General features: G+C 41.2%; 1 protein-coding gene across 3 annotated transcripts in view; it reads left to right on the top strand.

The window, feature by feature from the left end:
* LOC136780098 (signal-induced proliferation-associated 1-like protein 1) overlaps positions 1-14,350 on the top strand; it is a 35,121-nt gene that overhangs the window by 13,867 nt on the left and 6,904 nt on the right. For 2 of the 3 annotated variants that reach the window (XM_066738201.1, XM_066738202.1), the window contains one exon: positions 14,161-14,338. In XM_066738201.1, coding sequence (XP_066594298.1) covers positions 14,170-14,338 — 169 coding nt within the window. In that variant the 5' untranslated portion in view covers positions 14,161-14,169. Of the gene's footprint in view, positions 1-13,945; positions 14,092-14,160; positions 14,339-14,350 lie in introns of those variants that run through there. The other variant, XM_066738203.1, reaches the window with a different exon arrangement.

Raw genomic sequence — 14,350 nt, 5'->3', positions numbered from 1 at the left:
CATTTTGCAAGTTAAATAACTGTATTTTATAAACTATCACTCCTTTCCACATTTCCCATTAAAAACCAAAAAAATTTCACTGCACGATCGGTTCGAATCTCGATTCAGCAATTTTTCAAGATTCCAGTGGAGTAAGAATCGATGAAGCGCATACATTGTCGCGCATTATGCGAGAGATGTGTATCTACGATGTTAATTGTTTAAGAGTCGTTGAGATTCAATGGGCAAAGGGTAAGGGAGCTCTGGTGTTTGATGGATATCGGCTTCTTCGGAATTAACATACCGGAGAGGGGGGGAGAATGAAGAAGGGAGGGGGGGGGGGGGCGACCGTAGAGTCCTCGTTGGTGCTTCAACACACACGTGTTTACGCGTCGCTCACACGCACGTGCCCGGAGGTAGTATAGCACGCGTTTCGATGTATTTGTGTATCGTGCTGCCATGCCGGACGAGTGCGCCAAGTACTCCTTACGATCCTCGATTTCATTCCGGAGGGTCAACGTCCCAATGCCGTGTATTGCGTTTCGTTACACTGGCAGCAACCGATTGGAATAATCATCGAACCTACTACTACTCCCCCCCCCCCCCTCCTCCTTCTCCCCGATAGTTACTTTCTTCCTCGCTGCACCGTCGATAGTCCAACGTCTCTCTCGCGTTTAACACTATATACTCAAACGCGTGCGTGCCTCGCATTTCATTTTCATCGACTCGCCTTGTACAAATTAAACTCTCCCTATGTAATTAATCTTCCCCCTTCTCTTCTTACCCATTCTAAATTAGCATTCTCGATCCGTACAGACGCCAAGTTTTTTCCCCTCCATCGCTCCTCATCAATTCAATTCTCCACTCGAATTTTTACCGGGCGCCTCTTCTTGTTCCTAGCTCGCTTTCGAGCACTGCTCGGGTGGCGTGAAATGCATTCCGGAATGCAAATCGGTATCGATAGCGCACGCGGAGAGCCCTGTACATTTTCTACGTGAATTGCGAAATCTGGCCGCGGTCCGCTAAACACGCCAATGTTTTCGTGCGCGCTCTTCTGGGAATCTTCGACACACGTGCTTTCATAATATCGACAACAAAGATCCAACGCTATTATTTTCAAGAGATTTAGACGCGAAACGCCCCACCGATCCCCCTCCCCCCCCCCCCCCCTTTCTGTGAAAAACACTCGATTCGCCCGATTTCACGGTGATCCATAAATCTTTCTAAATCTTTCCCTGCAAGGTGAGAATAATAACAAGAGGTTTTTTGTGTAAGTTAGTTTTGTGAAAGGAACAGTTCTCTCCGAGGAAAAAAATTAAGTGTATCGTATATATATATATATATATATATATATATATATATATAATACTGTTCGACATTGTTCTCAGTGACGAAGCTTATCGCAGAGACGCGATAAACACTTTTGATTTCTAATCGAAAACTCCTCCTTTGTCCACTAAATGTCAGCCCACGCTGGTTTCCTGTAACAGCGGCGCAGAATCTCGCGTTCCAGTGTCCTTCGGCTGACTGCATTTTTCTGTTTTTCTTGGAGCACGCCCTCCGAGTGCCTGCGATAAGATGAGGAAGAAACGCGTATATATGTTAATCGCGCTCTAAGAAGTTTACGCCTTGCATGAGAAGCCTACGCTCCTTTTTTCTTAGAGTTTCTCAAGAAGGTCGCGTTATTCGCTTAACGGGTTGCTCTACCGTATTAATTGCCATCTGAAAAGCAAATTCTTCTCTTCCTGGTTATATACCAGTGCCCGCGAGGCCCTAATGAGAGTGCCGAAGAAAAACACGCTGGAAAACCGAGCAAAATTTACAAAAACGAGTTGCATTCCGTTTCAAGGCTGATTCAATGTTGGGAGAAAGGGAAATCACTGTTGATAAAATTAAATCAGTTTTATAACATTATTTTCACGAGATAAAATTAAATTGTTTTGGTCATCGAGTAGCAAGAATACTGTCCGTTTCACACATTTCAAGATTCTGCCCAAGTTTTTGCCATTCACGAAGACAGAATATTTCTGTAACCGCAAGTTTCCAAGAATAAAGAAAGAGAAATCAGTGTTGATAAACGAAATTCATTTTTAGAGTTACGTCAGCGAGAAGGGATTGTATTGTTTAGGCTATCGAGAAGTAGAGACTTCCGGTTTCACCACGTTCAAGATTTTGTCCAATATTTCGCCATTCAAGAGGGCAAGGACTCTCTAGAGCCACGATTATTTATAGTCCGACCATTAAAAACTACAAACGACTCGCGTCGGAGGTCGCTTAAGGAGACTCGTACTACGCGCGGTACCAGCTCCTTAATCTTTTCTCGAAATAAACTCGCCACGTTTATATATATATATACTACCAATTTCGGTACATTACAACTCTCTCAAAAAATCACAACCTTAAATCCCGAAGATTCGCGACCTTGTACCTAAACTTATTCCCCTACAATTGCAATCGATAAAATTCCTCAAAATTCCATATCAATTCTCTTCAACCGTGAAACAGTGTATTCTGAATTTCCCTCGTCCGATTTTATTTCCACGAAACATTATATTCCAAGTAATGGTTTCCTGTAGATAAATTTATTAGCGAAGAAGAGTTTCCTGCGCTTCGAGCGTATAATAAGGGGACTTTGCAGAGTTGCGAGCTCTTCTTCAGCTCGAGCAAGGTAAATTGGCAATTTCCAAAATGCATCATTGCAAAGTGGCGGATGCAGCTGCTCGAGATTTAGGTGTTAGTATAGTATAGAAGAGTCGGGGTGTTCCCCTGGAGAAAATTGGAAGTCGTAATAGGCAGCAGCGCGAAGTTGCCAGCAGCGAGACTAAACAACGACTAATTTATGATCGTAGGATCGAGTAAATGGTGGCTGCAGGGGGCTGGCCAGCTTGGCATATGAGGGCCAGTCGCGTGTTACATATGGCTTATAGAGTAACGTAACTGCCAACTACTACGTTACAGCACAGCTCGCTTCATAGATAGATAAAGCCAGTCGCTGCGGATAAAATAAAACACACTTGGAAGATCCTAGAGCATTTCTACGACCGGTTTTCAACTCTCCTGCTATCTCAAATTACTCCTTACCGCGTTCGAGCGTACCCTTGCTCGGCTGACGCGCTGCGCGTTTCTTTGTTTAGTCTGCTGACACACTAACTCGCTACTAATAAGCGTTTCTCGATCCAATCCATCGCTAAATCTCGTTATAACGATCTGCTGCCAACTATAACTCATTTATCTTGTGTGGTGTGTACATATATATATATACAAATAGGGCGAGGCACTTGTACGACGTTAGAAAGACTAAAACCTAAAAATCCATTTGTCCTCGTAAATCTATGAGAGATATTCATTTTTGCTGTAATATCTTTTTCAATTTAGCTTGAAACAACTACTGTGCAAAAAGTTATATATCTTGTAGTTAACTAGATAAAGTTTTCTTTTATCTATTTGTCTATGAGTTTTAAGTGTTTCAACTATACAAGTCTCGGCTTATATAATTCAATATTTATATTTTAAGAACGATTCTTCAATTTTTATCGAAAATCCATTGATAAACGTTTGATTTTGTATATTTTGTTGTGTTCTTCGTGTACTACCTCGAGAACGTGCTCGAGGGTGACCCGTATAAACATCCCAATAGAGCTTTGCGCATATTCCGTACGGAATTACTTCGCGGTTCACCGTAAAGCATCTCATCGTTACGCAAGGTTGAAGTATTAGGCCAGCCACTTTTTTTTTCTCGCTAAAAGGCAGCGCCACTATTAAGCCAATAAGAAGGAATTAGAGCCAACGCATTACGTGCCAGGGAGTCGCCCTTTTTACGAGCTAATTTACAGGAACACTGCAGCCGGAGTCACTCACGGAAAGTAATGCAATTTGGTATAAGGTAGTTTGAAAAAATTGGGTCACTCTGTCCATTGTCTTCTTATTATATGCTTATATCCATTATCGGTTATTGTAAGGAATTTTACAATTTTTGCATATTGTTTACCACCTTTATTGTATTAATATATATATATATATATATATACATTTTTTATCAATCTTTTTTGTTATTCCTTTCCACATTTTTCCTAGCAATTCAATTAAGTCCGACGAGCAAATTCCGTTGGCCGAGGTGCTTGATGATATTTCACGTTTTAATAAACAGAAAACTCGAGGAGCTTTGTCGGGTTGTAGATAAGCGTCTCGTGTTTGCCACTAGCAAAGTGCAACCCTTCGAGAGAGAGAGAGAGAGAGAGAGAGATAAAGCACAGTGAATCTATTATGCTGGCAGCTCTCGTGTCAATTCTCGTAGCAGCAGGAAATAGGCCAGAGCACTTTCAACGAATTCTTAGTTGCTCCACTAAACGATTTGCTTACTTATAAATTTGAGAAAGCGACAGGAATTCGCTGCGAGATACTTGGAGCTAAATCATAAACGCTCGAGACAATGGCAGAACGATTCTCAGCGGAAGGAAAGCTGCAAGAACGTTAATTTCAAACTATTAAACATTTTCCTAGAATCGCGCGTGGTTTATTTCCGATTGTGAAATTTTATTTCCATACAAAACCCCGAAGGTCAGTTTCTTTCCTGACACACTGGCACAATTAGCGATAAAATAACGATACGAACTCGACTACTATATATATGTATATAGACAATTGGACAATTGAAGATAATTGTGCGCGAGATTGAGAGTAAGATTCGTGAAGAAACTCGGCAAAGAATACAGCGTCATCTTTGCACATATACGCCTTGGACAAAGAGAATAATAAGTAACAGAGTCATTACGATGCAAAACTCTGTCATTTTGCGGATCGAGTTACGCGTTTCCGATTAACCGCTATGGCTATAGCACTGCAGGCAAGAATTATAAGGGCTGGGATAACAATAAATAAAGCAATCTTTTATCTGCACGAGCAAACAAACCAGGACAGGGTCTCGAGGGTTATAAAGGGTGTTTAACCCAAGTTAGTTTCTTTTATCGCTGAGCGAGATAAGCTTTACGTTTCTCGAAGGAAAAAAAGGTTTAATTATATGCTGAAAAAAAGAAACACGCAATTAATGAGCCTTTCGAGATTTTCCCGTTAAGAATTAGTGTGTTTGTGTACGTGCGTGTGTATATACATGTAGGTGGGCATACGAGGATCCGGGTGTTGATTTTCTGGAATTTCCAAGAAGTTTATCTATTGTCCCTGGAGATGTTTGGGATCCAGCTCGGGCGTTTCACGACGTGACTGGTACCTAAATGGGATCGCGTGATAACGTTAATGGGATTTGCTGGCAGTATTATCGATGCAGCGGCAGCACAACGGGCCAAAGTAAAGAGCGCATCACCAACGTGACCATACATTTTCCCATTAGCGAGCTCAGCAGCCATTTGGCTTAATGCATCATGACAATATTTGTCTATTAGCCCCACGCTTGGTCATTTTCGCCAGCGAGCCTCCATTAAAGATTATCATAGGGCACACACCATTCGGTACACATACACATATCCCGTATATACTCTACTATATCGATAGGCATTTGTTTATGCAAGGTTAACGCTACCGGATAAAAGGCACGGTGGGTGCGCGTCTGGAACGTGGAGGGGACACGCGTCCATTACGATCCTTAATGTCAAAGATAAAACGAAATGTTGATATTTTCATATATATATATATCGCGTCACTCGGTTCGATGAAAAAATTCATCCAACACGGATTTTTTCTCAGTATTTTCACAGTATCCCGAAGAAAGTGCGCACTGTGTGCTCGAAAAGTGAACACGAGCACTCGATAAAAGGCGGCATTGAATTCGTAAAGTATTGGATTTCAGCGAGCATCGAAGAAATCTCGCTGAGCGAAGGGTGGCCACTTGTGGACTGCGGTACGCGTATGGCTTCCGAATTTTCAGCAATGACGAATTTACGAGCAGATTTCACAGAGATTCCAGTAGATTCCTGGAAGCTATTTCTGCGCCCCTCTCCTCTTCTAGACTCTGACTGGCTGGACAATCGGCCTGGAATGCAGGCTTCGTCTGCCGAGGGTTCCTTTTTCTTTTCTGCGCGTGACTCATCCGCCACGCTGCATCTTCTGGTCCCTTCGTCCCTGTCAATCCCTGCCTTTCCTCTGCCCTTCGCCTCTTCGGCATCGTCACTTTCCTCCGATATTCCCTCCTTACGTAACGTGTCACGATCCAACCTTTCGGAACAGTCGCATTCCATTTTGTCCTGCCATTAGCGTAGCCACCGAAAATTCCACAATCACCCCCCCCCCCCTGCCCCCCTCCTTTCAACTCTTCAAAATAAGCTTTGTAAAACGATTCCTACTCATGCTCAGCTACAGAAATCCCTACTTCTCTTCGTCGTAATATTTTACGTCAAAAACTTGGAACGGATCAAAAAGTAACTCGTTCTTTTTTATTCTCTCAATAACATCACGGAGAGAATTAACGAGCCATTAATTATAAAATTTCTCTACGCGATAACAGTATCACCCTCGACATTACCCACAAAGTTTTCATTGTGAATATTTAGTCCCTAGCTTATATAAATTAGAATCTATGTTTAAAATTGTATACGCAATATGGTATACCAGTGGTTTGGTTTCTTCTATCAGAGAGATTCTTGGAGAGTTATATTTTTCAAGATAAATCCGTTCTGATCGCTTTATGCAGCGGGGTCTATCGGAATAGAAGGAAAATATTGTGATAAGATGCACGAGGGTATAGTGAAACGTGTCGATGGGGGGAAGAAAAAGTTTTGACCATTGGATCGTTTTTAGCGCTTCGCTCGGCGTCTGGGAGAATAAGGTGTGTGGAGAGCGAATGTTTATGTACAAAGCTGAGGAAAGACGCGCGTCGGCTGAGAGAGAAAGAGGAAAGGGCCGCGTGTGCGAGGGTGCGAGCGAGCGATTGCAAGTGTGAGGATGCGGTGCAGAAGGGGGGGGGGGGGGGTAAATGGTAGAACGAGAAGTGCATGGCGGCCACATGTGGCGAGCTTACCAGTATGATTTGCCCAACGCTGTAAATTTTGCAGCCATAAGACTATGGCTCTGCACGGTTCACGCTGTGGATACACCAACGAAATATTAATATAAATCATCCCTCGAAGGATATTTTTGTCGAGTATCGAGAATGCACACTGGCGTGAATTAATTTTTATTACCGATATATATATATATTTTTTTTTTAAATAAAAAATCATAGTTTCCGGATCAATCCGAAACAAAGGAGTTTGACGAATGATTCGGATGGTTTCGCAAACTCCCCTTGCGGTTCGTTTCGTGGAATCGTGTACGAGTATCGCGGAATTTTCTGTACAACTGCCCGATTGATTCTGCGAGACTTTCGCGATAATTTCTCGTGACTCGGCGGGAACACTATTAGAACGATCCGTTTCCTGAGAAAAATCAGGCGGTGCGTTGAAAACGAGTCGGACCACGAATGCAGCGGAAGAGGTGAAAGCTAAATGGTCTGACAAAAAAATTGCCGATTGCCTGGGAATCGCTATAAGAACCTTGGCTTACGGTCTTACGACTTTAGTGACGTCATCGACTATAGAGGATTGTTTTTCGACCAGCTGACACATGCTACGTCGAGTTTCTTGCTCGGTAAACTCGAGAGGTTCGTCCTCTCACGGTGGTCTTTCCTCTTTTCCATTTTCTCTTGCATAAACTTGGTTTTCCATTAAAATCCTCGGTTTTGTTTTGCATTATTTTTAAGTCGATGCAAACTGCGAGGGATTTTGCAAGAATTAGTCCGGACGGTTTCTACGTTGAAATTATTGTTAAATAATGATTCTTTAGTAAGGATTACAGGCGTCTGAATTTTCTCGAAAGTATATAAGAAAAGAGTTTTGATCTTAGTTGCTTGTTTTTCTTTGGAGATTTGTGGGTCGTCGATGTAGCGGGGAGCTGTGTGGTTGAGTTTGAGACATGGGATACGGAGGGGGAGGGGGATTGATTACTGCTAGTCTTGTCGAGCAGCAGACAAACAGAAGAGAACAGGGAATTCTTGGGAACGATAAATAGGCGCTAGTTTCTTCTACGAGCAGACCACGCTTATATTAATACAGAAGAGCAAAATTGGACGGGTTGCACGCGTGAAAAACCACTATTTTTTCATCAACTTCTTTACATTATTATTTAAAGCTCGACACACTTGAGAAGCTTCCGAATAACATTCTGAGTTGATTTAGTTCACTTGGCTAACCTGTGACTTGATTCATTGGTTATTTTTCGAGCATGTATGAAAACAGTTGAAAATTATCTTATAATTTAAGATAAAGGAACTCGACGTGAATCAAGTCGTTGGTTAGCTGAATGAATAAATCAGCTGAGCGTAAGAATGTCATCATGCAGTATCAGGTTCGAGTATCTCCGCTAGAAAATTTAAAACCACCAAAATAAGTTTATATGTATTTTCCATATATTAATATATAAATGTGAAAATTAAATACATCTATTACAATCTTATCTTAACTGTCTTTCCATAGTACAAGAACATAGTATCAAATTTGGACATACACAAAATCATCTAACTCAGTGTTCTTTGGTACCATGACAAATAAGCTAGAAAAAACAATTCGCTATTCTATATTTATTATTTTCTTTACACAAAAAATCTCTCTATCAAAGTTCAAACACTAACACACTCGAGACGCTTTCCTACAATTTTGAGAGATCTAAAAAGAAAAGAATCAGAGTTTGCGCTACTTACTTACTTAGCGACGATTTAAAGAGACGAGTTTGCGAGTTATCTGGTTTTTGCGGGGAGCAATTCAATAAACTCGTTCGCGCAAGGCAAGAAGAGTAGCAAGAGTCCCGGATCAACGACGGTCTAGTTGGCAAGAGAAGCGGGGTCGTTGACCGTTGTCTGATCATCCTGGACAGCGTGTACACTGGAGTAGTGGCCATCAATTAGCACGGCCACGCGTTTATCCACCAGAGTATATAATACATATATATATATATATATATATATATAAACGAAAATGAAGTAGACATGCGTGAATAGTCCGCACGTGGCCATCCCCGGACTCAAATAGAACGCGCGGCCGCAAAGAGGCCGTAATCCCTCCGGAGTGGAAATAAGCCGAAGACCGTTTCCCTTATTCGCAATCTCGCGAAGATTCGAATCTTTATTTCCTCGACGGTGAATAAATCAGTGGTAAAAATGGCGAAAATGGAGATGCTCCCTCGGCTATGAGATTCAGGCTGCATGGAGAGAAAATGTTGTTCGCTCGTGGTGAGAGTTTGCGGAGTTATTGTTCTCATAGCCTCTGCAAGGGATACATCCATGCAGCAGGCCCTTACATAGCCAACGGTTCACGCTCGATGGCCCAACGGAAACGCGAGCTAAAACCTCTTAATTGCAGAAAAATTAACTTTCTAATCTCGCGATCTGCGCAACTCCGCGTTTCCTTTATTAATAAGCGCAATACTGCCTTAACATCTTCGCACAGATCGTTATACATATATATATATATACCGAGATGCTTATTATTATGAAAGCCCGAGCCCCGTGGTCGCATTTACATTTTCCACGTAAAATGAGAGAGATTCCGATGATGCGAGTGCACTTGGAAATAACACTTTCCTAATTCTTTTCTTATCTGTTTTCGTTTAATGCCAGTTACACTTGTAACAGGTTAATGTCAAACGAAGTTTCTTGTAAAAGTGTGTAAATGGAGCTGTAAACTTGTAGAGAAATTCCGAAGATGAAGTTAACGAAGCTAGGTATAATTAAGAGATATAAATGAAGATGCTTAATTTGGAAAATCTGCTTGGTTACTATAGAGGAATAGGGTCATTCGTTGTAATGGGTACGTCAGGATGGTACTAATTAACGGGGAATGGGAGTCACGCAGTGGCACCCCGATAGTTTCCTTCTCTTTTCCTCGGGAGAAGGGTCGTGGAAATAATGCGCTTCTGACGTTTATGGGGAAAGAGGGAAAACGCAGTGTATATAAATGTATATGTATATATAGGCTTCTTAAGAATGCTAGGTCATTTACATAACTAGTTCGAATCATCTCATCGGATATCTCCAAGCGCGGTCTTCGCGTTGCGTGCTCGGGAGACAGTGGGATAAACTACGCCTAACCCTTAACACTTGCGTCGTGCGAAAGAATTTTTTATTTAAACGCTCTAAAAGGTACACAGGAAAATTGCTAGATCGTTGATTTTCAAATTAGAAATTTAACTTTGATAAATTACTCGATTGTTTCGCTCGCAGATTTTTTCCCTCTTGTAAATTTAATTTTACAAATTTATGGAAAAGCTGTATTAAGATTTCCTCTAGTGGAACGGAGCAATTATCAGTTTCCCAATGTTTCTAAGTGCGAATAATGAGATAAAATACGCGTTATTAAAACACTCGCGTCATGCTAAAATTTTTTATTAAAACTTTTAAAAAAATTACACAAGACAATTGTTGGATCGTTGATTATTAAACCAAAAATTTCTTTGACAATTTAATCGATCGATTTATCACAGATATTATATTCTTTGTAAATTGAATTTGACAAATGTGTCGTATATGAAAGGTAAAATTAATAAGAATTGTTGCGGTAAAGAGAGCGCATATCAGTTTGCCAAGTGTCTCTCGGTGCGTATTGTAGTTCTCGTAGGTGAGACTGAGGTTGCAGAACGACCTCCCCCTGCTGTGGGAATGCTCAAGGTGCGTGCAACCGCAAACACCCATACTGCCTCATCCTGGACGCGTTGCACCGGCTACGCTTCCTCGGGATTTAGTGTCCCCCTATATATAAACGCGGATATCTGCTTCGATAAGTTTCACGGATCATCCGTCATCGAGTTCCCTGCCAAAAACTATGTCCCTCCAATTCCGTTCGTCACAAAAAACTACTATACGCTTCTATAGAAAACTTTTTTACTCAGGCTTTGATACTCGAAAATTCAGGATCACTCGCAGCTGATTTAAAACACAGCGTCAGGGGTAATGGAGAGTGACTTTTATTACTCGAGCGATAAACAGGAAGAGGGAATAAACTTGAAAGAAAAAACAGGACTGGTCCACGAAAAGAAAGTTTATTCTTTGATGCGAGAATAAGGTGACCCATGCATTTAGATATAAACTTTCAAAGCTCCGTTCTTCGATCTGTGTGCTCTGACCACGGATATAAATATAGAATAAAATATAGAAACTCTACTCTTTTTGCTTCTCTGTTTATGTAACAAGTTTATGGAGCTAAGTGGAGAACACTGTGGCTTGACAATGGAAGTATATTCAGGAAGAAAAATCTCTGATAATAAATGTAAAATAAAAATAATAGTTGCTGAGGAAAGTTTGAGTTTTGAAATAATTTAGACTCGGGTGGAGAGACAAAGGGATTATTGAAGAGAGAGAGAGAGAGAGAGAGAGAGAGAGAGAGAGAGAGAGAGAAGAGTTTATGGAAGAAAGTGAGAAAAAGGCTTTACGGATAAGCCGAGAGTGTCTTGCAAGAAAATGTTGAATAGACCAGCTGGGTAAGAGGGTATCATTTATGCAAGTATGTATCGTATTGCGTACGTGAGGTAAGCGATTTATTGCGTAATGTACCTTTATGAGTCGGCCTGGACAGCTCGAGCGTACCGTTTATGAGTCTTAGCAATCAAGCCCGAGTCAATTCTGAAATTCATCGAAGGCAGGAAAATGTAAGGGAAAGTTGCTACTGATAACGACGGCGCAATTCGAATCCAATTCTTTCTGGATTTTTGCCGAGCAATTTAGAAATCGTTTACCACCATACAACAAGCTAGAAATCACTTTAATCCTGAAACGGATTGGACAGGATTTCAAAGGCGCGAGAGACTGAAAAGTAAAGGCTCTTAACGACTCTTAAGTGTGAGTCAGCTCCGAGCATTAATACCCAAGGACTCGCGCTCTTACAAATGTTTATGGTATAAGAATTTAATTAATAACTCAACTCCGAGTCTCGATAATAAATTTCATTCATCGAAACGTTACCAGGGAAATTGAGTAATTGGCAATAATAGGCCAGGTGTTTAATTCTGCAGGTTCCATTTGATTCCTTCAAATGTTTTTATACCAATTATTAAGATTCTATATATGTCCATGCTATATATTTATCACGACGTTTCTTATTGGACATTTTCTACGAACACACTGATCGTAAGAAACGAAAGCTTTTTTTTCATAGCTTTTAGATAAAAATTAATTTTTATGATAGTTACGATTACAGTGGCTTATTGTTATCGACAAAGTTCAATAATAAATGTAACGATGTGGATTATCGAACAAGCCAGTGGTTTCCTTCCTACAGTGTTGACCTTGGCAGATCGCAAACGATGAGTCAACGCGAGTTTGTCCGTGGAATTGCCTCTTAAGTTTCTTCATTATCGCCCGACTTGCTCGAGTGGTGCGCTGATACGTTGCAATTCACTGCGAAAATACTTTCTTCTGCGAGTCACGGAAAATTAGTACAAAATCTATTCGCACCTCACAATATAAAATATTTCAAATAAATACTGAAGATTATATGAATGAAACTGTACTAGGGTGGAAAAGAGGAACAAAAGCTAAATAATGATTTATAGGGGTAAAATTTATATTCACTGTAGAAATCCTTCCTTTTGAGAGTTTCAGAAAAGCAGTAAAAAATCTATTCGCATCTCGCACATACAATATATAAAATAAATATCTCTATATCACATATATAAGATTGCAAAGAATATAAAACACTACACGAGGACCAATTGAACTGCGCGGGTGGGAATGATGAAAAAAAATGTTGAATGGTGATCAAGGAGTAAAATGAAGAATTTCGAGGGGGACTGCAACGCGGTAGAGACGCAGAAAGCAAGGTGAAGTGAGCTTCCGGCGCGCCGGAATAATAATAACGAGTCGTTGAACGCAGTGGAGGTTTCTGAGAGGGGCAGAGTAAAAGAGAAGCGAATGGGAGAGGAGAGGAGAGATGAGAGAGGGATGGGTCCACGGAGGTATTTGGCATGACTGACCGCGGCCAGTCGAGAGAGCCTTTTGCGTTCCGCGCATTCCAGACGTCACCTCTTTGCCTCCTCCTGATGGCCACGTGCAGACTCACGGGCCCTCGCCAGCATTCGTGCATTCGAACTCTACGCACGCCGCCCCTCCCCACCACCTCGCGCAAGCACGCACGCACCAATCAATTATTTACAACGAAAAAGCCGCAAAATTTGATAATAAAATTCATCAAATTCCTCCTCGCTCCATGAAAGTACAAATCTAATTTTGCAATGGCCAATCGAACGCGGCTTATACATATATATCCTAGCAGTTAAATTACACGCAAATTAAAGTCTGCTGTGGTTAACCGAGGTTTTCCAATAAAGAAAAAATCCTGTAAAATGTCCTACGATGAGAAAAGTTTATTTGCTCATTTGTCGAACAATTAATTGTACGACGTAACGAGCTGTAGGATTCTCGTGGATGTTTAGCGAAGGATTTTAACGGGTTCGGTGAGGAGGAAGAAGAAGACGAAGAAGGATAGAAGCTTTAACGGAGAAGAGAGAGAGAGAGAGAGAGAGAGGAGAGTTATGGGATAGTAAATGTGTATCCACCACGCAAAATACCGCAAGCGCGGAACGCGTTCGCTAATCAATCCTTTCATTCTCGCGTCTTCCTGCCAGGCTACTTATTAAAATCGCTTGTGTACAGTTACGCCAACCGATTCGTACGCTCATCAGCGTGCTATATTAATTACCAGCGGCAATTACTCCACTCGCGTTCTTCGGTAACAACTGTAACAATGTCAGCACGCCCATTCACCGCAAACTCGTTACGCTCCGGAACCGAATTTCCTCCACGCTAACCAAACGCCACTGAAATCTCGTCGTTCTAATCGGCCAAATGATATTGCTGAAAGTTTATGAGTTACACTCATATTTTTCTATTTCTTCGAACGATTAAAATCGATTTTTAGAGAAAAAGTATTTGGATCGCGTGATAATTGTGTTACGAATATATATTAATAGGGTTTTTTTCTATTGAAATATATTTATGTAGTGTGTATATAAATGTAAGGTTTGTTTACTTTACCATTTGATGCGAGATTGTATGCACAGTCTTCTGATAAAACTGTATAAAAATATAGATTATGTATTGGTACAGAGCGATTCGTGAGTTTGGCTGAAAGGTTTTTTGTGGTAAATAATAATAAAACTCTAGGTCGAGTGGTTAACGAAAATAATGTTTCTCTTTGTTGTTTTTTGCAGAATGACGAGATGATCGCGAGTTTACCGATCAACGGAGGCGGCAGCGGAGGGCCTGTTAGCCGCGTCGCCAGAGGATTGGCACTTCACAGGTCCAATTCCAGCCTGGAACTTCCGCACAGCCCGGATCCGGCGTGTAGAATACCGGAAACCCCCCTCAGAAGAGAATATGGCTCTCATGGTAATAATAAAA

The sequence above is a fragment of the Prorops nasuta genome, unplaced genomic scaffold (assembly GCF_024137725.1).
Source record: "Prorops nasuta isolate Cenicafe-Biocafe unplaced genomic scaffold, Cenicafe_Pnas_1.2 PNAS00018, whole genome shotgun sequence".
NCBI classification, from domain to species: Eukaryota; Metazoa; Arthropoda; class Insecta; order Hymenoptera; family Bethylidae; genus Prorops; species Prorops nasuta.
The sequence above is the reverse complement of the archived record's forward strand: the minus strand, read 5'-3'. Positions and strand labels throughout refer to the sequence as shown.